We start from the raw sequence: 25667 nt of genomic DNA, 5'->3' as shown, positions 1-25667 counted from the left end.
CGAAAAGCACTGGTGTAAACACAGCTGTTTGGGGGCCTTTTGCCCCAGAAACGCACCCCAGGCGCCCCCGGCAACCGCCCACACGCGGGAGGTCAGGCCACGGTCGGCGGGCCCCCGCGCCGCCCCAGGGCGGTCACGCTTCACCGAGGGAACAATGGTGAAGACACGGCCCCCCTCGCAGTGCGCACACGGTCTCAGTAAAACCCCACGTCCCCGCCGGACGCCAGAGAGACTCGGGCCACGAGACAGAGGGGAGACGAGGGAGCGGAAGCTTCTGGAATGGCGCCCCCAACAGGGGGAAGCGGGGAGAACCAGGGAGAACCGGGCTTTCTGCGTGGACACCCCAGAAGGGACGTGGCGAACCTCCTGTCCGCCCCACGGGGAAGAACGTGACGCGACGAAACGCATGGACATCGAACAGCTCAGAGAGGAGGGGGAGGGGGACGCGGCCCGTCCTCCTGTCCCCGGGAGGGCCGCGGGGGGGCCCGGGAAGCGGGGGGGGGGGGGAGAGCGTATAAAACCCAGGAGCAGCGTCGTCCCGAAGGGCGGCTACATTCGGCGTCTCTCGTGCGTGTCCAGCCTCGGGCCCGGGGCCGGAGGCGCCCACTGTGCTTTAGAAGGTCGAGGAGTAGAAAAATCAACGCCGAGTCCTTCCCCACTCCGCACGGCCGCGCGGCAGCAGAGGACCAGCAGCGCCCGTGGGGGCGGGGCCGTCCCGGGTCGGGGACGGAGCTGGGGCCAGCCGCAGACCGGACTGGTGGTAGGGCGCACCCGGGCCGGCGCGGGGCTGCTCTGGAGACGTTCCCCGGCTTAGCCAGCTGGCCGGCCCCGCCAGCTCTCCGGCCCCTGAGCCGCCCGAGCACGGGGGGGGGGGGGGCCCCTCCACCCCCCAGCCGGCCCCCACGACGTCAGCACTGCCGAGTCGCCCCCTATTGCTAACCGACCTCGCCGCTCCAGCGCTGCGAAAACAGAAGGCATAAAGGTGAATACGAACTCCGGGGCGCGGCTCACAGCTGGCCCTGCAGCCCCCCCAGGTAGTCCCGGAAGCCCGGGGGGGGGCCGCCGGGCCCCACGTCCTGGCACACCCACTTGATGCTGTCCTCGCCGTCGAACAGGATGGAGTTGGTGTAGGGGCCGCCGTCCTCGGGCAGGATGGTGGTGTAGGACGTGAACTTGACCCTCTTCCGCTTGGGGCCCGAGGACGACGGCGTGCCGGGCTCGTTCCGCGCGTCCTTCTCGTAGACGTAGTCCGCGGGCCCGAGCAGGTGGCTGTGGAAGGCCTTCTGGGAGCCGCCGCTGAGCAGGAAGTCCCGCTCCTCGAAGGGCAGCCCGCGGTCCAGGACGGTCGTGCACTCCTCCGACGGCAGCGTCACGTCCACCGGGTTCTCCAGGAGCTCCACCTCGTTGCCCAGCCAGACCCAGTCGTGCGAGTGCGGCACGGGCCCCTGCTCGCTCACGGCGAACCGCTTGTGCCGGTACTTCCAGGCGAAGGCCACGCAGTTGGACAGGAAGACCAGGATGGCCAGGCAGAAGACGCCCAGCAGCGCGTACATGCCGATCTCCAGGTCGCTCAGCCCCCGGGAGGCCACGGTCAGCTCCCTGGACGGCTTGGGCTCCCGGGGCCGCCCTCGCGCGGGGAAGCTCGTGGAGGCGTCCGGGCCGCCGCCCCTCAGCAGCCCCTTGTCCTTCCTCTCTGCGGGGGGTGGCGGGGCCACGCTGCTGCCGTTGCCTCTGTCCTCCGGGCCCGCGGCAGCGACGCCGCCGCGTGGCAGCCACTCCTGCGCCGCCCTCTCCTGGTGGCCCTCGCGCCCTATGGCATTGCTGAGGGGGTCCGTGTAGTCCCGGCTCGCACCCTCGATGTCATTGGTGCCCCCTTGGTGCCGGTCGACGTGCGGGTCGAACTTGACCCTGACCTGGCCTTTGCCCGTGGCCAGGACGCTCTTCCTCTTGCTCTTCTGGCAGGGCTCGCTGATCATCATCTCCAGCTTGATCAGGGGCCCCTGGCCCTCGCCCTCCGCGGCCACCACCGGCCACTTGGGCTGCAGGCTCGCCTGGACGGACACCACCATCTCGTCCAGCGAGGAGACCGCCAGGGAGAAGTCCTCGGGGTCGTAAAGGTCCATGGGCGTCACCGCGCCGTCGCTGAACAGGATCCAGGAGCTGACTATGGCTTCCTAGGAGAAACGAAACCAAGGCGTCTCGTTGCCATCGGGGTCTCCCAACTCGCCAACACACCAGCGATTCCCTGCCTCGAACCCCTCACACACAGGCAGGAAGACAGACGAAGTTCTACGTCTTACCGCTCTGAATGGCCGCCGCCCGCCCAGAACCGGCCCACGCACATGAGAGACGGACACTTCGCTTCAATAAGCGCGCAGAAGGGCACGTCAACCTACTGCGCGCCGTACCGCAGACTCTGGCTCTGACCCCCGGAAAACGCACTGAAAGGCCAGGCAGTTTATCCGAACCAAATCCAGGGGCAGCTACCGGCCGTCGGCGGCACACGGTGTCACCGGGGGCCTCTGTCCCCGGACGCCCAGGCGGGCGGGGCGGAGGACACCCACCGGCCAGGAGGGCCCCGGGGAGAGGTCTCGAGATGCTCACGGAGGCCTGCGGTCCTCACGAGCGGCGTGGGACAGTTTAAAGGTGTGGGAGGGTTTAAGCAGTGACGGTGAACACGTGATAAGCAGCAGCCACCCGGTGCCCGGGAGCCACGCCACCGTGGAACTCCCAAGCACCGAAAAGCAGGGGCTCCCGCAAAAGGGAAACGCGTGGCCCTGTGGCCGTGGGCCGGCAGCAGACGGAGGGGGCAGACGGCCCACGGGCACAGGGTCCGTGGACAGGAACACGCGAGGCCTGTCTCTAGGTCCCCGAGCACCTGGAGAGGAGCCGCCCGGATGAGACGCCGGAAGCACCAAGGAGACTGCACCAGGGGCCCCGGAACCCTACCTGCTGGGGGGCCTGCAGGACCTCCTGGGCAGTCACCGTGGAGACGATGGCCCTCCGGTCCGCCCTGTGGGGCTGCAGGGAGAGGGACAAGCCGGCCACCAGCTGCACGCCCAGGTCAGCGATGGTGACGCGGTCCTCCAGCACGGTCACCGTCTTCTCCGCCAGGATGGAGTCCGAGAGCGGCGACAGGACCTGCAGAGGAGGGAAGCCAGAGAGCTCCGGTCCCCGCCCCGCACTCCGCTTTAAACCCCGAAGGGTCCCCCCAGTCCTCCGCTCCCCGGGGGCCCGTAGGGAAGGCGTGTGGGCTCGCGCCCCACCTGCGTCCACTTCCCCCCGTGACTCACACCGCGGTAGCGGCAGCGTGTTTTCTGAGAAGAGCTCGATGGAACGTGCAGGCGACACCTACACGCTGCCGGCCCCGGTGCCGCACGCCCAGGAGGGGCTTCCCCCCGCCCCCGCCCCGACCACTAACACTCGGGGGTGGGAGGGGGGGACCGGCAGAACTGCGGGGAAATGGCGGAGAAGGGCTCATCGGCCACCGCCTGCGCATATGGCCTCTCGGGGCACCTAGCTGCCCCCTGCGGGGAGTGACCACGGAGTGGGAGAGGGAATCTTAACCTGGGGGAGTCCCCCTCCTCATTCCCCACCTCGTCGGGAACCCGGCCGATGAGCCCACGGAGCGGACTGCCCGGCAGGCAGAGCTCCAGGCCCCGCTGCCCCCAGCCGTGGTGGCCCACCTCGTCCGTCCCGCCTGTGACCCCGGGGTTGCTCTCGGGGTCGTGTTATCGTCACACGGCGCAGGTGGCCTTCACACGGGGGCACTGCCCCGGTTCTCCAGGCGGGTCCAGGGCAGGTGCGGGAGGCCCTGAGGGCGGGGGGGATGGCCCCAGCTGCGGGCGGACGCCGGAGACACTCACAGTGTCAGGGGGACTCAGTGGGCGCGGCTGGTGGAGCAGGGGCCGGGGAGGAGGGCACAGGAGGCCCCGAGGGGCAGAGGGACGTCTGGGCTGACAGGCAACCAGGAAACGGCCCCCCCGCCATCCCACACCGGGGGAGGGGCGCTCTGCCTGCCGCCAGAGCTGATCTCGGAGGAACCCTTCTCCCAAGTCTCCACCGGCCGGGCCACCCCCGTGGGTGGGGCCCCGTGGCCCCCCGAGCTCAGAGCCCAGGGCTGGACCGGAGCCCAGCCTCCTGGACCCCTGTCACCAGCGGCGTTGGAAGCCGCTGGCCTCCTGGTGGCTTGCTACACAGCCACAGAAAAGTGATACAAAACGTAACACGTGTAATTCAGCTGGGTCGGAATTTACCTTGGGTGACACCTCAAACGCCCCAGCTATGAGCCATAACGTTTTACACTGTTGTTGAAACTGTGCGACACCATCTCTGCCTAATTGTCCTATCAACACCGGCTGAAAGATAGTTTTACTATTGCTCTGGCAAAGTAGACAGCACTTAGCTGTAGATGTTTAAATTACTTTTAATGCAAATACATGCTTTGTAAAGACCATTTTGCCTGCTAGTCAAGGCACAGTGGGGCTGGACGGCTAACCCCCGGGGGGTGAGGAGAACAGAAGTGGCTCCCCCCCCCCCCCCGCCCGCCGCCCTCCCCCAGCCACGCCAGAAAGCGCGTTAGCTCGGGAAAAGGCCACTCGAGCTATGCACGGGATTGAGCCTGGGTCAGAGAGCTTCAGTATTTTCCCTGAATCTCTCTAAAATGCAAAAAATGGGTTTGGGTTTCGGTGATTACCGGTGGCGTCCGGGCAGACGCCGCCCGAGACTCCCGGGCCCCGCCCCCGCCGGCCCCGCCCCCGCCCGCACCCTGAAGGCGGAGGGGCCCCAGCCAGTGGTACCTGGATGGCGGTGATGCCCGGCTCCCGGCCCACCAGGGTCCTGCCGGCCTCTACCTGGGCGACCCTCGGGTCCTCCACCGTCAGGAACTCCGCCACCAGGTCGGTGACGTCCAGCTGCCAGTCGGGGCCCAGCAGGTAGCTGGGCGGGCCCGCGCCGGGCGCCTCGGCCACGAACTGCGCCAGCACGCGCACCGCGGCACGCTGGTACTGCAGGGCGCACCCGCGGCCGCGCCGCTCCTCGTCCTCCTCGTCCTCGCTCTCGCGCGTGGGCCTGGGCGCAGACAAACCACACGTGGGTCACCATCCCCGCGGGGAGGCGGGCCGCGCGCCTCGACTCGCGAGTCCCTAAGGCCACGGGGACGGGATCCCGCTTCCTCCCGCCAGGGCCGCTCAGGCCCCGCCCACATTCGTCCGCCGGTGCCCGCGACGCTCCTGCAGGCGCCCCCGTGGCACGTGGGGGGGAGCCCGTCCCTGCTCCCCTCCCCCACACACAGAGGGGGAGGCTTCTCTCTGCCCCGTGTCCCGGAAACCTGTAATTTCAAAACCACCCCCACTCAGGGGCGACGCCGGCCTCCGGTCCGTGCGGGGGCGGCAGGTTCGGGACCGGCTTCCAGCTCCCTGCTGGCCCTGGGCTCCGCCCGCGACGGCCGGTGTCCTCGCCTGCAAGTGGGAGAAAGGCCGCTGCCCCTCCCCACCCCCGGGGTGTCCCCGAGACTCAGGTCTGTCCAGGTGGGAAGACCTCACCCGTCCTCTCTGGCTCTGGGATTCCAGAACCTTCCCCTCCAGACCAACCGTCCCTTGTCCTTTCAGGAGAGGGCCTTGCTGGGTGGCTGCTGACCAGCCCGGGAGCACCCGTGGGTGCGGGTTTGTGTCGGAGAGGAAGGGGCAGCCGCTCACAGGCTCGGGTTAGTTAGACCTACTGTGCGCTGCCCCCGCCCTACGTGCCCAGGTGGCGATGGGTGGTGACCCGGGGGGGCCACACGTTAGACTCTTTCCGCCCCCACAGAAGCCCGAGGGGTGAGGGCGCTGCGTTATCCTGGCCTCCCGGTGGGGAAACCGAGGCAGAGAGGAGCGGCAACTTGGTCCCGGCCACACAGCTGGTCACAGAGACACCCAGGCCCCTGTCCCGGGTTCGGAGCCGACTCCTCTGAGAGTCCCCGCGGCCCAGAAACGGGTGCCTGCTGCCCCCGGGAGCCCGGCCGGCTGGCGGCGAGCAGCCCCGGGGCGGGGGGGGAGACCGTCTGAGGACCGCGGGGAAAGCCACCGGGAACTGCGTCTGCGGCGCCGTAACGCGGCGACGTGCGTCCCCCAGAGCGGGGGGCGGCTGTCCCCACAGCGTGACTTGGGGGGACAGAGGGACGCAGGATCAAAAACACTGGACGACAGACTGAAAAAACGGTCCCCGTTGTATTTTCCAGCCCCCCGGCTCTGCCGCCGGGCACGGCGCTGGGGGACCCGTGTGTCCCCCCTGCCCAGCTCGGCCCAGGGCCCCAGCCCCCATCCTCGCTGGCAGCCGCCCTCCCCGGCGCCTCACCTCCTGTTGGGGGCCACGGGGACCCGCCAGCCCTTGACCTGGCTCAGCTCTGTGTCCGAGACCTCGATCTGCAGGGGCAGCCGGGGCGCCCACACCGTGACCTCCAGCTGGGCGGTGAAATGCTGGTGGGTGAAGCTCACGGTGGTGCCCACTCTGCCCTTCATCTCCTTGCCGTTCACGAACACGGAGTCGCAGTCGGCGGAAACCTGGAGGAGGGGCGGGGCGGGGCGGGGCGGGGACCGAGAGACGCATCAGCAGGAAATGCGGCGGCAGCGGCAGCGGAGGCCGGAGGCGCGTGCCCGGGAGCTGAACCAGCCCTGGGTGACCTCGGAGGAGCCACCCAGGTACCCCCACGGGCGGGGTCTGAACCAGAGGCCGTGTGCAGGCGCCAGCCAGCGACAGACACCGAGGAGGGCGCCCCGGGGAGACCACTCCGTATGACGGAACACTGACAGGTGAAGCCGTGAACGTAATTTAACAGTGTCATGTAACCTCCGTTGCCTGCTTTTGTGTCCCTGTCGTCACCCTGTGCTTTTGTATGTGCCCAGACCGCGGCTGATCAACCCCAGGTGCGGCACAGTTCACTCCGCAGCGTGTCCGAAGCAGCAGGAAGGAACCGTGTATCACTAACACACACACACACACTCTCCTTATTCAAGCCATAAAAAGGGTCTTATTTGAATTAAAAACCAAGAGAGCCTTGCATGAGATTGAAATCCTGGTAGGAAAGCACTCACAAAACGCAGTGAGACGTGGGTACAATTACTTTCGCCCCGCTAAGCTCTGGTGCTGCGGAACAGAAGTGCGGGGCTGCCTTCTGGGCCCGCCCCCGGGTCAGGGAGGGGCCCTCATAATGCACGCGCACCCGCCAGCCGCTTGTTGGCCAGTCCCCCCCTGCGTTCGCCTCACGTCTTCCAAATAAGCAGCTCAAATATTGATGACCTTCTCTCCGGGACCGTCAGGAAAATGTCCCTTATGTGTCTCAATGTGTGGGGGGGTTGCAGGGGGGTGACGGGGGGGGGGTGGGCCAAGGGTCACTTAACGCTCAGGAGACTCCGAGTCAGCAGTCAGTCAGTTCGCCGGGGAACCACACACTGCGAGGGGTGCGCACACTCACCCCACAGGCGACGGCCCCGAGGCCAGCGGTGGGGCGGACACACCGCATTGGGGGCCCCGCTGGGCCGCTGGCTGGGCCCCCCCCACGGCCCCCAGAGCGCCACCGGGTCATAAGTATTAAGTGGGGTGGTCCGCAAAAGTCATCCCGCCTAACGCCTGCCACCGCTAGGACCCCGGAGACAACGCGTCTCGCCCAGACGGTCGGCACGGCTGACCCGCACGACCCCGGCAAACAGACCCGCCCCCCACGCGGCCTCACCAGGCTCGCTCAGAACCCCCCACCCCAGGCGGGCCGAGCGGCCAGAGGGGGCGCTAAGCAGACGCAGGTTTCCCCGGGTTCTCAGCGTGAACCCAACGACCCTCGAGCCCCACACCAGTGCCGGACACGCGGCTACTGCGGTCCCGGGAGAAACTGGGTGGCTGTCCTCCTGGGGCCTCAGACACCAATCAACCGAACGAGATCCAAGTTCCTGAGTGGCCGACGTGACGCTGCATTCTGATGTCACACGCCCCCCCCCACCCCCCACCAAACACCTGGTGGGTAACCAGCAGGCAGAGGAGAGGGGGGAACAGGCCTGGTCTGCAGCTGACGGGGGGCCCGGGCCAGGGTCCAGTGCAGCGCCCAGCACTCGCTTGTGAGCGGGTTTTGGGGGGGGGGCGGGGGGGGCGTCTCAGAGACGCCTGTGGGGACGGGCCCGGAGGACAGAGCGCGCAGGAGGAGACGCTGGCTGCGGGGCTGGAGGGCGGGCCCCTGGGATGCGGCGAAGGCCAAGAACCAGAGCGTCCCCCAGGGCTCCCAGCAGGCGGGCGGCCCAGCCACCCCCTCCCCGGGCTCCTGCTGCCGGGTCTGCCCGCCGCCGGCTGTGCCCCTTCAGGCCGAGCCCGAGGCGGCCGTGCCAGCAGCCGAGGAAGCACCTGCCTTCCAGGCGACGGGGCGGAGGCAAGCCCTCCGCACGCCCAGGCAGAGCCTGCCACCCACGGGCCCTGACGGGAACACCGCAGCTGCCTGGCCCCCGGCTCCTGAGACGCCCCACCCCGTGCCCCACGCGACCTTAGGCCACGGCAATTCGGGGAGCACGGAGGTGCCACGGGGCAGGGTTGGGGGGGACCCTGCGCCCGCCTTCTCTGCCGGAGGGAGCACTTCCCTTCTGCGGGCACTCGGACGGGCACCGTCACCTGTCCGCAAGGCCCGTCGTGAGGACGGAATGAGCCGATCTCCCTGACACCCGCACGAGGACAGCGCCTGCCGCTCGAGGAGAAGTGTCCGGTGAACGTTAACCATCGACGCTCATCAGCTGTGCCGCCAGCCCCGGAGGACCCGGCCCGCGTGGAGACCACCTCGGCGGCGCCTACGGCTCCTCCCTGGCACCTGGCACGCGTGGCCGATGACCTCACACGCCGACTCCCACCGTTCGGCACAGAGACGCTCGCGAGGACGGGGTGCAGGGGCTGAGATGAGGGGGCGCCGTCGCGTGAGCAAAGGGGGGAGGACGAAAACCACTGCCGCCCCCGGGGCTGTGTGCTCGGTCGCCCACCCCTCACCGGGGTCCCCCAGCTGCAGCCCCCTGGGGCCCGGGACATGCTCTGCTCCGTCAGAACCAGGGCGGGGGCAGGAGAAGGGCCCAGAAGGAGTGGGGGGTGGGGGGTGGGGGGGAGCAGCCGTACCTTCACGACGTCTTCGTCCGCGGACGCACACTCCACAGGCTCCGAGACGTCCACCACGGAGCCGTCCTCCCGCACGGCCACCACCTTGACGGGGACGGAGACCGGCCGCCCGGTGAGCACGGCCGTGTTCAGGATCTCCGCGTCCTGCATGGGGGGGAGAGGGGGCGCGGTCAGCGACGGGCACGCCCCCCGAGTGTGCGGTGGGGCGGAGCGGGGGGGGGGGCACCCAAGGCCTTACTCTGCCACACCCAGCAGGCTGTGCGTCCTGCGGGCCCGTCCCTCACACGGCACAAGGGCCCTTCCCGAGTTTAGTCACGCCAGTGGTGGCCCATTTTCAGGGCTTATTAATAACAACGCAGTGCACCCGGCCCCCACGCCCAGCCCCAGGGAAGGAAGGCGAGAGCGTGGATGGCAGAGAATGGGCCACAGCACCCCGGCCCCGTGAGCTGACCACCAGCACCCTCCGCCCCCCACACCTCCAGGGACCCCCGAGATGCCCCCGCTGGCCGGCCCGGGGGTTGTGGGACGCTGACAGCAGGTCGGTCCCTCTCTTCCCCTGACGACCGCTCAGCGTTCTGAGCTGCTGTCTCCAGAATCATCTCCGACCTGCCGTTCTCGCCACCACCCGCTCACCAAGGGAGAGTCCTCTGACTCGGACCCCACTGTCACTGCCCGGGTCCGAAACGGGCTCGGACTCTGGTTCAGGGGCGGCCGTGTGGAGCCGCAGCCACGGGAAACCCGAGGCCAGCGAGGTGACCCAGCGAAGGTGCGTGTGCTTCTCGTACAACCAGGGGCCTGGAGGAGTCCGGTCCAGGCATTTAGCAGGGTCAGGGCTGCTTCTCTGCAGCCCTCAGGGTCGCAGAATGGCACCCATCACACCAGCCATCTCTCCCACTGTCCCAGCAGTGGGGAGGCTGAGCGGGCGGGAGCACACCTGCTGCACCTGCTGCTTTGCACCGGATGTCCAAAGCCCGAGCCGTGGCTGCGCCAGCGGCAAAGCAGGCTGGGAATGTGGCTCCTGTAATAGAGCCGGCTGTGGAGTGGGGGGGGGGCAGGGCGTGAATACCTTTCTGGTCCACTACCAGCATCCACCACAAGTCCCCTCTCCCTGCGCCAGGGCCCCTGGGCTAGACCCGGGGCTCCTGTGAGTACCTTCTGTGCGTGAACCCTGGGAGTGTCATGGGTCAACCTGCGTGCAGAGCTGGGAACAGAATCGGGACGCAGGGAAGGACGCGAGTTGGCGACCACAGCCACCACGGGGGAGGCTTTCACACACTGGCGGGGGAGCGAGTTACAGAACCACCACGTGGTGCCCTCGGGCGCTCGGAGGAGACGCCACGCCCGCGCCTGGCTGCAGAGGAGGTCACCCACAGACGCTGGCAGACACCCGGGCAGCCCGGCTCAACGGTGAGCGCCACCAAGCACTCCTGACTGGCTCCCACGGAACTGACCGAAATAACAGTTATTTCCAGGGACCCTCCACAGCTCGGCCCCTCGGCCCAGCTCAGCGCTTAGTGAGCGCCACATTGGGCTTGGTAAGTCCGCCCCTCCCTCTCCACCCCAGGCCTGAAAAAGGGTAAGAGACTGAGTAAACTAATAAAATGAAGAAAGAAAAAGAACAAGAAGGAAGAAGGAGAAAGGAAGAAGGAAGATGGAAAAGAAGAAAAAGAAGAAGAAGAAGCAGCAGCAGCAGCAGCCGCCCCCACCAACCTGGCTGGTGTAGCTCAGTGGACTGAGCACAGGCCTGCAAACCATAAGGGTCACTGGTTCGATTCCCAGGCAGGGCACAGGCCTGGGTTGCAGGCCAGGTCCCCAGTAGGGGATGCACGAGAGGCAACCACACATGGATATTTCTCTCCCTCTCTTTCTCCTTCCCTTCTCCTCTCTCCAAAAGTAAATAAATAAAATCTTTTTTTAAATAATGAGGAGAGGAGGGGGAGGAAGAGTTCTAGGCACTTTACTTGTATTAACAATTAATTGCTCACTCATTTTTCTCTAAAACTCTCCCAAGGTAGCTGCTAGTATTATTCCGTTTATAGGTTGTCTTTCATTGATATTAAGCCTGAAGATAATAGATGTTGTCGATAGAAAACACCAACTTTATACTGTATCTTTGAAAACGATGCCAACCCAATATAAAAAGATGTTTTATACATGACATGATTTGGCCAATGAAACGTGAGAGCAATGATGCGCTCGCCTCCAACCGGAAGCTCTAAGATCACGAGACCCCACGCTGTCTCTCCCTGTCGCTGCCCCAGTGACCGAGGCTGCTGCATGGGCCCCACGCTCCATCCCGGGCCCCGGAGTCCGGCTGCGGCAGGCACGAAGGCCCCGCCCACCTGTGTTGGACCTGCAGGGTGAGCACGGACAAGTCTCCAGGGCTTTAAACTCTTAAAAGCTACTTAAGCTATTTAAAGGACTCGCATGTAACTTTCCCGCATATTATGTTGATTGTGTGTCTCAGGCTAAAGATAAAAATATCTGTAAACATACTGAATTCTAGTTACGTTTGCCTTCCATGGCGGTATGGGGTTAGCAAGCCCAGAAATACTCTGGTTGATTCTAGGTTTGGGCAAACAACGCACGCTGAGGGACAGCGCCAGGCTCCTGGCCGCCGGAGCGGGGAGGCCACCCACGGACAGGGCCGCGGGCTCCGGGGCCTGAGTCGGAACTGCAGGCACCGCCACGAACTCGGGGGAGGGGTGGGCACGTGTTTACCTGTGTGTGCCGGTGGGTGTGCACAGCGCCGTCCCTAGCTCTGGTCGCTCACAGGGACAGGACACAAACAATGACGCCGCGAGCACTCCGCGTAGCTACAGCCAGGCGTGAGTCTAAACACCACCCCCCCAGGGCAGGACATGGGTCCAGGGGGGACATGGCCCAGGCCAGGGCCCCCCACAGGCAGCACAGGGCACGGAGCCCACAATGTACCGTGAGCCAGAAGGTGACAACATGCTCAGGAAAATGTCTCGAGGCCCCAGGAGCCAGGTTGAAGCAGCTGCCGCTAGCCAACCTGGGTCGACTGAACAGCCTTGTGAGCAGCTGGTGCGGCCCGTTGTAACAATGTATCACACACAGACAGTGGTGTGGCCTGTTGTAACAACGTATCACACACAGACAGTGGTGTGGCCTGTTGTAACAATGTATCACACACAGACAGTGCTGTGGCCCGTTGTAACAATGTATCACACACAGACAGTGCTGTGGACTGTTGTAACAATGTATCACACACAGACAGTGCTGTGACCTGTTGTAACAATGTATCACACACAGACAGTGGTGTGACCTGTTGTAACAATGTATCACATACAGACAATCTACTTCCTATATGGCTTGCCTACTACATGTGATACCTATCACACGTGTTATATATATAATAAGCTCCTGAGTCCTCGCTGATAGAAACGACAGGGGAGAGAGGAAGCTTCGTCCTTAGAGAGAGTCCCCAGGAATAAAAGTACACAGCACGATGAGGTCAGAGCGCCGGCGTGGTTTACTGAAACCATTTCCCATCTCAGAGCCGCTGCCGTTCTCCGTGGTGACGCACTAAGAGGCAAGCACTGCTTTGGGGAGATTTTCACGTCCCCATACACTTGTAATCTACAGTGAGAGAGTTTCAATGCTCCGACAAGACTTTCTGACGTCCGCAAGCAAACCCAGTTTCCCCGCCGACTGCTGACATCGCTGTGGTCTCTGCGCGCGCGGGTGGTGCGGTCCCGCGCCACCACGCAAGGCGAGGGAGACCTGTGATTAAAACAAGGCCGTGTGACTACGTTGCATTGGGAGACTGTTGCTGTCCAAAGCTCTGGGTAAGGACCACAGTCTCTCTGTGAAAAAACGGAGAGTAGGAAACGCACGTTACAGAGCTGTTCACAGCACCGCAGGCCCGGGTGGGCCTCTGCTCTTGCCGTGACGGGAAAGACCGACAGGGGGTCCCAAGGAAGTCGTTTCCTCTCTCCACAATGCAGTGCATTTCACGCACTGTCCCTGCGCTACACAAACCCACCATTCCGTGGGTGCGCATGTCTCCTCCGCGCAGGGGACCCTCAGCGTCCTCGGGTTCCTCCCACAGGCCACCTGCCCCGTCACCCCACCTCCCCTGCCCTCTGGTCCTCGTCACCCCCTGAGCCCCCCTTGGCCCCCATGGACCTGCTCCCGTCCCCACTGGAGGCTCTCGTGACACCCAGACCGGCCCGTCCGGGCACCTGCCACAGCCGTGAGCGCCTGCGCGAGCGTGCGCTCGGTTGTTCCACATCCGACGTCCCCGTTCGGATGCAGGGACCAGGCTCCTGGTCCCCTGTCCCTGCCGCTGCACCCCGCGGGCGGGCCCTGTGGCCGGGAATTGTAGGCACTCGTCACACCTTTGTTAACGTTGCCCAGTGCATTGCTTCTCTGGAATGCCGCGGGAAATAACGCACCCCCCCCCAAGGTGGCCAGTGCGGAGACGCTTCTGTGAGTCCGAGTTAGAGAAAGGGGCCCCTCCCACCACCCAGAAGACTGTCGACGTATCCGTTTGTGCAGAGGAGGTGCCTGCCCGCTATCTGCTACACAGCCGTCCCGCCGAGGCTCCCGGGTCTGCAGTGTCTGCGTGCGAACCGCGTCGCCGGGGGTGGCCGCGGCCCCCCGACCTTGCTCAGCAGCCCCCAGGGGCTCAGCCAGGGGCCCCGCTGCAGCCGCCTGGCCGGTCACACACCCCTCCCCTGACCTCCGCTGCAGGGGTGAGCGGCCGCACCCCACGGGACATCCAGATGGCATCGCCTACTGAGACCCGGGGACTCTGGCACCCCAGGGAGGGATTTCAAGTGAAGTTTTAAGATACAACAAAAATAAGTGAAATAAGGCAACGAGGCCACTGTCCAGAGGTTTATTCACATCATAAAATTAAAACCCTGTCCACACAGCAGGCGCAGGGACTCCCAGAGAGTGGCGTACTAGGAATGGCCCAGGAAGGGCCTGGGCGTGGCGGGCTGGTTCGTTGCGGGGGGAGGGGCATGTGGCCTCAGGTTTTCCGTCAGTGGGACGGCCTCCCACCAGAGCTCCCCGGGCCCGGGCGACACCGCCTGCCCTGTCTGGAACACGGCTACGAGGCACGGAGTGGTCACAAACGGGCAAGGCCAAGGGCAACCCCAGCCCCGAGGCCCCGCGCTTCCATCCCTGCTGAGAAAACTTCCAGCCGCCCAGCCGCCCGCCCACGGGGCAGCGACGGGCCTGCCTCAGGCGGGATCCCCCCCCGCCCATCTCCATCTCTGCGGGGAGTGACTGTTGGAGATCTTCATCAGCAGCCCGCCGCCGGCATCCGGTCCCCGGCCGTAATCTAATAATGTCCTTGTTACTCTCCCCCGGCCGTCTGCGGACAAAACTACGCAGGCTATTTCATCGGACGCGGTTCCCAGCGAGCCTGAGTGCCCGCGCATAATGCTCCGCAACAGGGGCTATTACCGAGAGGAACTGGGGAAATTGAGAGCTTATTCCTCCTTTGCACGCAGGGGGCTGGGGGGGGCGGGGGGGCAGCGAAGGAAACCACGTGCCTTCCCGTGCGAGGAGAAGGAAGACACAGCGCCGCCGTTCTCAGTAGCCACGGCCTCAGACACCCCCGCGTCCCTGCTGGTCTCCTCGTCTTTCCGAAACCTGCCAGGCTGGGCGCCTGGCCCCAGGAGACGAAGAGAGCCCGGTGGCCCCGAGGCGCACAGCTGGCCCCGCGGAGGGACCCCTGCCCAGCCGCCCAGCCGCCCAGCCCCCACACCCGTGACCATAAACCACTGCGGCTCGAAGACGCCGCATCGGTGCCGCGGTGGCCAACCCACTCGACGACAACATGAAAGAGCGAAAGGCTAAGAAGTCGAACACGACCATCAGGCGTCAAAAACAAGGCGCGGGGAACAGGAAGTGCAGGCGCAGGTGCCGAGGCAGGTCTCCAGGCGGCGGGGGGGGGGGGGGGAGGCCGCTTTTGCTTTCTTCTCTGCCACGTCTGTGTGTCAGCCCCGGGCGGTCCAGGCGGCCAGCAGCGGAGACCTCCGCGCCGCAGAGGGGTGGGGCGGGGAAGGGCGGGCAGAAAGGCCGCTTCCTGGAGAATGAAACCGCAGGAACTCAGCATCCAGCCGTGAGGCCCGAGAACCCCCATTTTCAGCCAGACCCCTGAGATTCCGAAGCTCAGGCGTGAGAATCTCCAGTCTAAATGACCACGAGACAGGGGGAGGGCACCATTACTCTCAGGAACAAGTCGATGCTTGCCTGACACTGTCCTGAGAAAACTCATTTAGACACGGTCGCCAGCGTGAGGAGGTGCAGAGCCCCCACCCCTTGGTCTCCCCCGAACACCCCCGTCCCCCTCCCAGAGGAGAACCGGCAGGGCGTCTCCTGGGTCCGAGTTCCCGCCCGAGGACGGCAGCCTTGAGCTGGGTCTTCAGCCGTGGGGTGAGCCCCGCCCCCTCCATTAAAGCAGCCTACACTTCCAGCCACGAGGGCGGCTGGCAGACACGGCCCCCTCCTCCCACCGCGTCACAATTGCAACTCAGACACAGCACAGCCGTCACCCAGAACCGTCCGAGACCAAGCTGAGTGGAAGTCCGACAGCCACCGGATTACAGGAACCCGTGTCCATCCCGACGGGTGGGAGGGGGCGGATGCGGGAGGGGCTTGTCCCACACCCACAGGTAACGGGCAAACATGGACGAAAATTGACTTTCATTTAAACAGACCCGTGTCGTCAGTGGCTGCCACGCTGGACACCGCAGACGCTGTGTCATCTCAGACGCCTGCGCCCCGTGTCCGGGAGGCGGCGGCCACGGCAGCAGCCACGGGACAGAAACCCCCGGATGCACCAGCGCACGGAGGGACACAGAGAACACGGTTTGAAAGGACCAAGCGCTGCCATTCCCGCGACACGGACAAGCCTGGGGGACACGGGGCCAGGCGAGGTCAGCCAGACGCAGGGACGCAGGTGCCACGAGATCCCTGTCAGAGGTGGGATTTGGAAGGGTCAGACTCACAGAGGCCAAGGGCAGCTGGCAGTGGTGGCCGGGCAGGACTGGGAGAGTGACCGCCAAGGGCACAGAGTTCCCGTCCTGCAGGGCAGATGGCCCTGAGGGTCCAGTGTACGGCGAGGTGGCCGCCGCCGCCGCCGCCGCCACCGCACTGCGCGCCTGAGACGTGTGGACACGGCGGAGCCCGTGTGCGCGCACCGGCCCCCCCGCCCCCACGCAGGACCGGCAGCTGCGTGGGGTGACGGACACGCTGACTCACCGGATCGCGGTCATCCCCTCATGCCGCGGTGTGTCCGTGAAAACGTCCCATTGCTCCCCCCAAATACACACCATCCTGCTGGTCTGTGTTTACACCCCCACGAAGCTGAAACACAGTCCTAAATAAATGAAAACTTTGTTTTTTCCAGAAAAGACGGTCTACAAACAGAAAGGGCTGGCCTCAAAGGACTGGACGCCGAGGCTGTGGCCACGAGGGGACGTCTGTCGTAACCAGGACAGAGGCCCGGCCCGAGCCCCGAGTTGTCTCCACCATAACCCCTCCCCCCGCCCGGGTCTCAGCACCGCGTCTCAGAGACCAGCGGCTCCTGTCCTGACTTCTGTTTCCTGGAGCCCAGAAACTTCACGCCGGAACTTCGTCTTCTCTTACTGAGAGTGAGGGGGGGGGACTGCACGCCTGAAAAGCTGCCTGTCGGGGGGGGGGGACCTCGTCGTCGTCACAGCGACCGAGGCCCGTCTGGCCGCAGCCCGCCCAGCTGGCTCTCGCGCCTCCGTGGGCTCAGAACCGTCCGTCGGATGATGGTTCCTTAACGGCACTCGGATCCCCGGGTGGGGGTGGGGCCGGGTTTTACTCTTCTCTGGGCTGTTTAACACGTTGTAATGAGCAGGCAGCCTGTGAAACAGAAACGATAAAGTCTTCCAAGGAGGAAAAAAAAAGCCACACTCAGGCGTCCGTCCAGCCACAGGGCGGGCCGTGGTGTGGGCCGAGGGGGCACCCCCTCTCCAGGCTGCCGGGGGCTGGGCGGGACGGCAGGAGGGAGCCTCCACTTCCCGCACGTGGGGACATGGTGGGGGGGCCCAGGTGAGTACAGGGCAGTTCAAGGGGCAGCCCCTTCCCTGGGGCAGGGACGGGCCAGGGGCGGTGTCCAGGCAGCTCCTGGGGGAGGGGAGGGCAGGGCCAGGGAGGCCACAGGCTGGTGTGTGAGCGCCATCTAGTGGGCACCCCAGGGACTGTCGCCGGTGAGTCCGGGTTCAGGGAAAAGGAAGTTCAGGGCCATCACCTTTGGGGACGGTGTGTGCGGGCGTGGGAGAGACGGGTGTGCGAGAGACGAGCGTGGAACCTTCGGGCGGTCGCGCGCCGTGCTGTCCCTCGGGCCGTCGCCCCGTGGCGTGGGCAGCTCTCCAGCAGGGGCCCCTGACGGCCGGTCTCTCGAGACGGGCCCTAAATACCCACGGCGTGTGCAGAGCCTTAGAAATCCACCCGCACGCTCCCGCCGCCACAGAAACCCCCGGGCCCCATCCCCCGTCCCCCCGCCTGGCAGCCACTGGCGTCCCTCGGGGCCTGTGTCCGGGGTCCGTCCGTCCCGCTCCTCGTCCGACCCGGGCGTCCGCAGGTCCTCCGGCGCACGCAGACTCGGGCAGCAGAACCGCACGCTCCCGTGGGTGTTCTCTCCCCCTTGTTCCGCGCGGCTGGCTGGCTCCAGGGGCTCCCTCCCCGCGGGCGAGCCTTTCCTCCACGGCGGGACGCTTCAAGGGCAAGCTGGGAAATGACCTAACAGCTGGGTCCAGCCCCAGGGCCACGGCGGTGACGGGCTGGGGACTGTCCTCGCAGGTGCCACACACGCGCGGGGTGAGCGCTGGGCGCTGGGGGGCCGCCCTCCGCCCGCCGGCGCTCGCTAAGTGCACGGCTTTAGTCTCGGTCAACCGAGACGGTTCTTTCTGGTCCCTTGTGACGTGCGCCCGCCGGACTCCGCTCTCGGCAGCTTCAAATTGCTCCTCTCGGCGGCGAGCGGCGGGTCGGCCGGGGAGGCCGCGTGTGCGCGACCAAGGAGACAGCGTGTGCGCGCGGGAGGCCCGCCGGGCTCCCTCTGGGACAGGGGGGCCCTGGGGGGCGGAGCTGTGCCAGGGCCACGCGGGACGCCTGCCGCCCGGGGCCGTGTGCGGTCCCCGACGGGTGGCTGTGCCAGCCGGCATGCGAGTTTGGGTGCAAGAACAGGCCCGCGGGCCTCTGCACAGACCTGTGACGTCACACTTCCCCCTGAAACCCCCCCCAGAGTCCCCGGAGACTCTTCTAGCCCCGGCAGAGCCCCACCAGCACGGCAGCACTCGGGTCCCCTGCGGCTGAGTCCACTGCAGACCGAGCAGCCCTGTGGGGTCACCACCCACAGCGCTGGTGTCCCCAGGGACTCGGGGGGCATGGGGCTAAGCCGCCCAAACCCCATCCAGGTCAAAGGTGACAGGTGCACGTGACAGGCGGAGCCGACTCCTGCTTCCTGCACCCGAAGTGGGTTGGACACTGCGCCCCCCACCCACCCTCGCGTCCACCGGGACGTCCGCCTCCCCACGCACAGAACTAGTGGACGTGAGGTCCCACTGGACGAGGGTGGGATCTGAGTCCAACGGCCGGCGTCCTCCTACAGACAGGACACAGAGGCGGACAGACACAGCCCTGTGCAGGCAGAGGCACAGACTGGAGGAGTGGGGCCACAAAGGGGGGAGGGAGGGAGGCCGGGAGCCCCTGGGGGGGCCGGGAGGGGCAGGGAGGATGGGGAGCCCGGAGCCTCTGGAGGGCGTGTGGCCCTGCCGACACCTCGACGACGAACTCCCGAGCCGGGAGAGGGCGCGCCCCTGCCGCTCGCAGCCTTCTGGCGGGGCCCCTCGGCCGGCAGCCCCGGCAGATCAGACCGGCCCCCGGAACAGGCCGCCGGCTGACGGCCGTCCCCCCTGCTGCCGCCCAAAACGACTCATTCCCAAGCCTTCCGTCTTTCCGGGGGGCCCTCCTGCTTCAGGGGACAGACGCCGAGGGGCCCGCGGGACACCCGCTGGACCTCCCCTCCTTTGTCCCAGTCAGAGCTGGGGCTCCCAGGACACAGGCTCCGCCGCCAGGCCCAGCTGCACTCAGAGCAAGGGGACGAAGGGCAGGAGCCACCTGAGGGGGCGGGGGGGGGGGAAGCCCCGCGGACGGGAAGCCGGAGGCTCACCAGGTCAAGTCCACTGTCGGCCTGGGGCCGTGAGGCACAATCACCCCGGGAAATGAGGGCCCCCTGCGGGCGCACTTGGGGGTCTCACTGGGACGACAGGAGTGGCTCACGGCCACCTCGGGGCCCACAGCCGGGACACTCAGAGCAAGCGAGGGCCCGGTGCCACAGCCCCAACGCCCAGGGAAGAGCCGCACCGGTCGGCCTCCTCGGCTGCGAGAGGACAAGGGAAAGGGAGGGCCCTCCGGGGCTGCGGCGCCCGGCCTCGCTGTCACGCCTCAGGTCCCGGCGGCCACCGAGGGCTCGAGTCTCCTCCTGCTGTCCCCGCAGCTGAGCCCGTGCGCCCTGTCGCCCAGACACTCACCACTCGGGTTCATGCGCTGACTCCTCCCTCGTGGGAGGACAACGGGTTTTCAATCTGCAGGGGCTCCGAGGCTGAGAACCGTGCTGGACGAGGGGCTGCGGCCCCCAACTCCCAGCCGCCCGTGGACACTGTCTCCAGGCTCCAAGCTCGGCCGACACACGGAAAACCCACGAGGAGTGGCAGGAGGAACGGGGCACGGGGCACGGGGCCGGGGAGGAACAGGAAACTGCGCTTCCGCAGACGCGCGAGGGAGAAGAGGAAAGAACGGGAACAGTCACCGGCATGTCCCAGCCGCCGAGGGGCAGCGCCAGAGCACTGGTCAGCGTTGGGTTTCAGTCCTCGCCTGAGGGTACGTGTGCGGATTTAGAGGGAAAGCGGGAGGGGGAGGAAGAGGAGCACCGGTGTGAGAGAGAAACATGTACCAGGCTGCCTCCCGAACCGGCGCCCCGACCAGGGACCAGACCCCACCCTTTGGGTGCACGGGGCGGCGCTCCCGCTCCCACCGGCCGAGCCATCCGGCCGGAGCTGAGTTTCGGGTTTCAGAGACGATGCAGAACGCAGACAGCGCTGTGGCCGTCGCCCTGGGACGTGGAGCCCCTCGTGTTCGGATGCCCTTTCTGAGACGGCGTTTTTGGAGTTTCCGCCATCTGTGCTGCCCTGCCAGAGCTGGGACTGTTAGACGCCAGTGGCTTCCGAGGCCTGGCGAGTTCACCCCCGAATCTCCACCAGTTCCGCTCTTTCCCTTTCCACTCCCCGAAAAGTAATGGACCCAGCACACGATGTGTGCTGGACAAACGTCCGTTGCATAGCGACTGACCAGATGGGTGGGAGGGTGGATGGACGGATGAATGGATGGACAGATGGGGACACGACCGTGGCTCTCCTGCCTGGTCCGCTGCACCAGCTCCCGTGCCTGGGGTCTCTCCGCGGCACTCCCAGGCACCCCCCCCCAATACGAAGCTGCACACTGACCTTCACAGAGGAGTGAACAGGCTGGTTTGCTACCCAAGAGGCATCCGCAGCATCCGACCCAGGCCAGGGTCACACAACGTGGTGGCCAAGTTCTAAATCACAGGCCTGGCTGGGGTGAATCCCCAGGATAACAGGACCCACTTTTTTTTTGGGGGGGGGGCATTCTCTGGGCAAGGACACTAGTACCCTCACCTCATGCAAGTGTTGTCTGGGGTTCGTTGCCACGGCGAAGGAGGGAAGGAGCACGTCCACTCCAAGCGGGAGCAGACACAGTCCCCCCGAAGGCTGCCCGCCCTTCAGCAGAGGCAGGTTTGAAAAGAAGCCATGACGGCTGATTAAACAAAGATGAACTACCGACTCTGGTCCCACTGCACTCTGCTAACAGCTCAGGGCCCTTTGAGCCATGTCAGAGTCGCTCTTCCTCATGCTCAAAGGGTAACATTGTAACACACTACTGTACTGGCCAGCCCAGGAGTTACATTGTAACACATGACCCCCACTCAACCAATCTAAGAGTTACATTGTAATGCACAACCCCACTCAACAGATTCAAGAGTTACATTGTAATACATGACCCCATTCAGCCAATCGGAGAGGTACATTGTAACACACAACCCCACTCCACCTTCCAACACGGCACTTCCTAGCCAATGGGAATTAAAGCCAAATGCAAGAAGCCGCCCCCGAGGGGAGATCAGCTGGCTGCAGAGACACCGACAGCCAGAGGCGTGCAGCGTGCGCGACTCACAGGAGCCGCCTGCCTGAGAAGCAGGGCGCTCGAACAGCACAGCCAGTCGTAGGGTACAGGGTTTCGTTTGCAATGACCTTAACCCTGGCACCCACCTGAGCGTGCCAGACAAAAGCACCCACAGATTGCCTGGGGATATCTGGGTGGGTCAAAACAGCACAGAACTGAATGTGTATTTGAATATCTCTGGTGTGGAAAAGGGTACCCAGAACACGCCACCCCCAGGGGCCGACCACCCCGGCGACCCACCAGCACCCTCCTTTCTACGTGCTGGAACGTCGTCCTGCTCTCGGGTGCAGCCCCTGAACCCAGTCGTGAATGGGGCTTCGGCCGCAAGCTCCAGCGAGACATCCGGACCCCTCCAGGCCAATGCAACAAAGACGCAAGAGGGTCTGACGGACGCTGGGGCCCTGGCCAGGTCCCGCTGCGCGGGTCCCAACAAGACCCTGTGGATCCACCTGCATTTTAAAGTGTGCCGATCCCGAGCCACCGGGGAACCCTCAGGGCAGAGCTGGCTGCCCGGGGGGTGGTCACTCAGCAGAGGGAGCCACTGTTCCCACCGTGCACACCCACCCCCCAGCGCCGTTCAACGAAACCGTCTTTGCTCAGCGCCGCACCTGGTCTGACACGCACACAGGTTGACACGGTGAGAAGAGGGCCTCCCCGGGAACCAGCTCAGTGACATCCACAGAGAGAAAAGGGGATTTGTCCCGAGGACTCTAAGTATGTCCAGGTTGGCGCACGGGAAGGAGCAGGCGGGGAAACGCCGCGTGTCCGAGGGACCCCACGAGCACGCGGAGACCCCCCTCCTGAAGCCCACGCCCCTCACCATGGCCAGGGGGACGATGCCCACGTAGCTGGTCTGGCTGACGAAGATCTCGGAGACGGCCAGCTGGCTCCGGGACTCCTCCGCCGGGTACTCCACCTGCCACGTGATGGCCTGGGCCCCGGCCAGGCCGCTGCTGTTGTCCACGCCGAAGTCCACTTGCAAGATCTCAGAGAAGGAGCCGTTCACCCTGGAAGACAAGCACACGTCCAAGTGTGACTTCGCACCCGAGGCTCCGCACAGGGTCAAGAGCACCACGAAATGGCCACACTCCTCGCGGTCAACCAGAGGAAGCGTCACCGAGCGCCACCAGAGCCCAGTGTCCAGGCTGCCCGTCGTCTCTGGCCCGAGCTCAGAGCGGTGACCAGCCACTGTCAGGGCCCCGGGGAAGCAGCTGGCCTTCCACGGGTGGCACCTCCCCTGTGTGCACACCCCACGCACAGAGCTGCCCCCACCCCACGCGTGCACACGCCACCACTCACGCACCACCCCCAGAGCTGCCCCTGAGCTTCCTCCACTTGCACCGTTGCTCCAGCCGCGAGGCCCGGCCTGGGTTCCTGCTTCTACTGGGGCTGCCGGCCGCTGGGTGCATGGGTCCAGCTCTCTGCGCTCTAGGGTCTCTGGGCACCACACTCAAGACCGAGGACACCCAGGGACGTCACAAACTGCGAGTGACAGGATGAACTGCAGCCATCAGCTCTTCCTCTCGTCAGCCTGCAGCGCGGCGGTAGGAGCCACCTGCAGCCACGGCTTCGCAGGTGCACTCGGAGGGGGAACCAGGTGGGCGAGGCGCACACAGGTGGCAACGACAGGTGTTACCCCGGGTCTGTGCGCACGGGAGCCCACCGTCACGGACACAGACGTGGGGACTGAGGCCGTGCCCGCACAGGAGACTCGCCTTGCCCGGGTCCGAGGGCTGTGACAGCAGGCTGACCGAGCCAGTCACGGCAGCTCCTTGGGTCCGAGGCACGCCAGCCGACCTGTGTCCTTCCCGCCCGTGGGCCTGCCGGGCCCGAAAGGGGCTGGGAGGCCCGGACCCCGGACAGCGCCCCTCCGCGGGGGTCGTAGAGCGGCAGACACCCAGGACCGGCCGCCGGCCGCGCCTACGCCAGAGGCGCCCGAGGCCATGCACACGCACAGCAGGGGTGCTGGCGGAGCCGGCCGCCCGGGGCCGAGTTCTCTGCACAACGGGCCGCGCTGGACTCCACAGAGAACGGGCCGGGTCCGACCTCTGCCCCCTTAGTGCAGCTTTGGAGGAACTCGGGTGCCCCCAGCCCAGTGCAACAGCCCCCAGCCCCACGTGGCTGCTTGCACTCAAATGAACTTCCCTCAAAAATAAACCAAACTAACCCTCCCGTTCCTCCCCAACAGCAGCCTCCTCCCAAGTGCTCCACAGCCACACGTGGCCGTGGCTGCCGCGTGGACGCCGCGGACGGAACCGCTGGCCTGCTCCTACCCCGCGCCAGTCACTCCCATGGTTCCCGCCTCGGTCTCCCCACCCGGAAAATGGGCGGGCGATCAGTCACCTGCCCGCTGCCGGGACAGCTGCGGGGTAAAACGAGGGACCGGATGTGAACTCGCGCTGTACGTTGCGGAGAACTGGGGACACAGACTGCGATGGTGCCGAAACCATCGAGGACACGGTTCCCGAACCGCCCACGGGCCCCCACGGGCAAACCCAGCCGGGGCCTGCCCGCGGAGCCGCCCCCGGGCGTGGGGCGCGGCGGCCTCGAGTCCTCGTGGATCCATCGGGAGGCCCCTTCGCACGTGGGGAGCGTGTGCGTTGACTCCTGGCCTCACGAGGGGGCGGGTGGGCGCCGGTGGGACCCCTACCGGGGACCCTGCGTGCCTGGGCAGCTCCAGGGAAAAGGCGGAGAAGAGACAAAGGAAGGGCTGAAGTTTGGATTTCAGGGGGCATCTCAGGACCATCTCAGGAGCTCGGGCACTGAGGTCCCAGCTTCCGTCCCCCTATGTCCCATCCGTGCCCCTCTGCAGTCCCCTGTGTGGGCCCAGGGGCCCCCACACGCCCGTCTGCTGAGCCCCCTCTAGAAGGCGCTCTCTCCGCCCAGATCAGATCTCGGATCTCCCGTCCAGCGCGGACGGACGGAGAGAGGGCGGCGCTCCCTCTGGTGCCAGCGTGTGATCCTGCCGGGCGCACCCTGGTCTGGGGCTGAGACCCTCGGCCAGAGGGGGCGGGGCCTGTGCGAGGCCCCTCCTCCCCGGCCGTCCAGGCCAGGAGCAGGGCCACCTCCGGGACCTGCCCGAGCGCGGCGACGAGGGGAATGACCGTCAGGCTGGAGTCACTTTCACGGGTACGTTCTTACTTCGAGGGATTGCTCTCAAACTGGGGGTGGGGGCTTTTCCATGGGGTCGGCGGGCACGCTGGCTAACGAGTCCACTTCTATGGAAACGGGTCTATAACCATTAATTCTACTTGTCCCTGGTCTATTCCTGATGTGCCTTTCAGTTTTAGAGAACGCTTCGTCTCTCAGTTCAGCAAAGACCAAGTGAGGGGTCGGTGTTCAGCCATGAGATACACGTCGTCACCAGACACGCTGCCCCAAGGTGGGGAGGTGCATGTGTGTGCATGTGTGTACATGTGTGTGCATGTGTGTGCACGTGTGTGTGCGTGTGTGTGTGTGTGCACTCCTCACACTAGAGCACGCACACGGCCCCCCCCCATCCCTCGATATGAGCCGAGACTCCTCCCTGGGCCCCGGGGCCCCGGGCCTGGACGTGGGGCTGACACAGCTCAGGCACGTTTCGTGTCGGGAGGGGGGCCCAGCAGCTCCCTCCCCGGGAGCCCCGTGCGGCCGCTTCTGGGCTGGTCACGGCCACGGTACTTGTTCCCGGGGCTGGGGGAGGGGGGTGGGCCAGAGGCGGAGGGGAAATAAGGGAGAAAGGAGCAGAGAGTTTCAGAGCTGGAACCGGTCTCCGGAGGCTGTGCCTGTACGCAGATTACTGCCCCCCCCCACCTCGGACGTGCAGAAGCCCCCCCACACACACACACAGGAGGGTTCACTTTTACGGTGGACACCGGGTGGGGTGACAGTGAGCAAACGCCCAGGCCGGGATGGCCGGGGGCCCTCGGGGAGCACGAGAGGTCGGACCGCCACACGCCCCCTGCGCCGCTCACCGGGGGACCACGCCGCACGTGCACGGCTCCGGCTCCGGCTCCAGCTCCGACTCTGGCTCTGGCTCCGGCTCCGGGGGAAGCAGCCAGTGCACGGAGCCTGCAGAAATGCCGGGGTGCAGCGCGCCGGCCGGGCTCACTGGGCCCCCTTCGAAGGGCCGGCAGGGCACCCTGTAAAATCCGGGGCGGGGGGGGGGCGTCGCCCACATCCTGGGAGACAAGCAGCCACCGGTCGGCGAGCCCCGAGCCCCATTCCTCTGTCCGGCCGCGAGGCACGCTGGCTCACTCTCCGCTCCGAGGACACTCGTCTGTCCGCACCCCCCGAGGTGC

At 65.9% G+C, this 25667-nt stretch overlaps 1 protein-coding gene across 4 annotated transcripts in view; it reads right to left on the bottom strand.

Moving 5' to 3' along the window:
- Nucleotides 1-875: 875 nt before the first annotated feature.
- The window catches only part of TMEM132B (transmembrane protein 132B), a 151732-nt gene continuing 126940 nt past the window's right edge, over nt 876-25667 (bottom strand). For all 4 annotated transcript variants that reach the window (XM_045841193.1, XM_045841221.1, XM_045841203.1 and 1 more), the window contains 6 exons: nt 22208-22394; nt 9115-9258; nt 6334-6539; nt 4800-5070; nt 2950-3141; nt 876-2174 (listed from right to left, as the gene is read on the bottom strand). In XM_045841193.1, the coding sequence (XP_045697149.1) occupies nt 1008-2174; nt 2950-3141; nt 4800-5070; nt 6334-6539; nt 9115-9258; nt 22208-22394 (2167 nt within the window). In that variant the 3' untranslated portion in view covers nt 876-1007. The remainder of the gene's footprint in view (nt 2175-2949; nt 3142-4799; nt 5071-6333; nt 6540-9114; nt 9259-22207; nt 22395-25667) is intronic.

The sequence above is a fragment of the Phyllostomus hastatus genome, unplaced genomic scaffold (assembly GCF_019186645.2).
Source record: "Phyllostomus hastatus isolate PE091 unplaced genomic scaffold, TTU_PhHast_1.1 phas_contig_1162, whole genome shotgun sequence".
Taxonomy (NCBI): domain Eukaryota; kingdom Metazoa; phylum Chordata; class Mammalia; order Chiroptera; family Phyllostomidae; genus Phyllostomus; species Phyllostomus hastatus.
The sequence above is the reverse complement of the archived record's forward strand: the minus strand, read 5'-3'. Positions and strand labels throughout refer to the sequence as shown.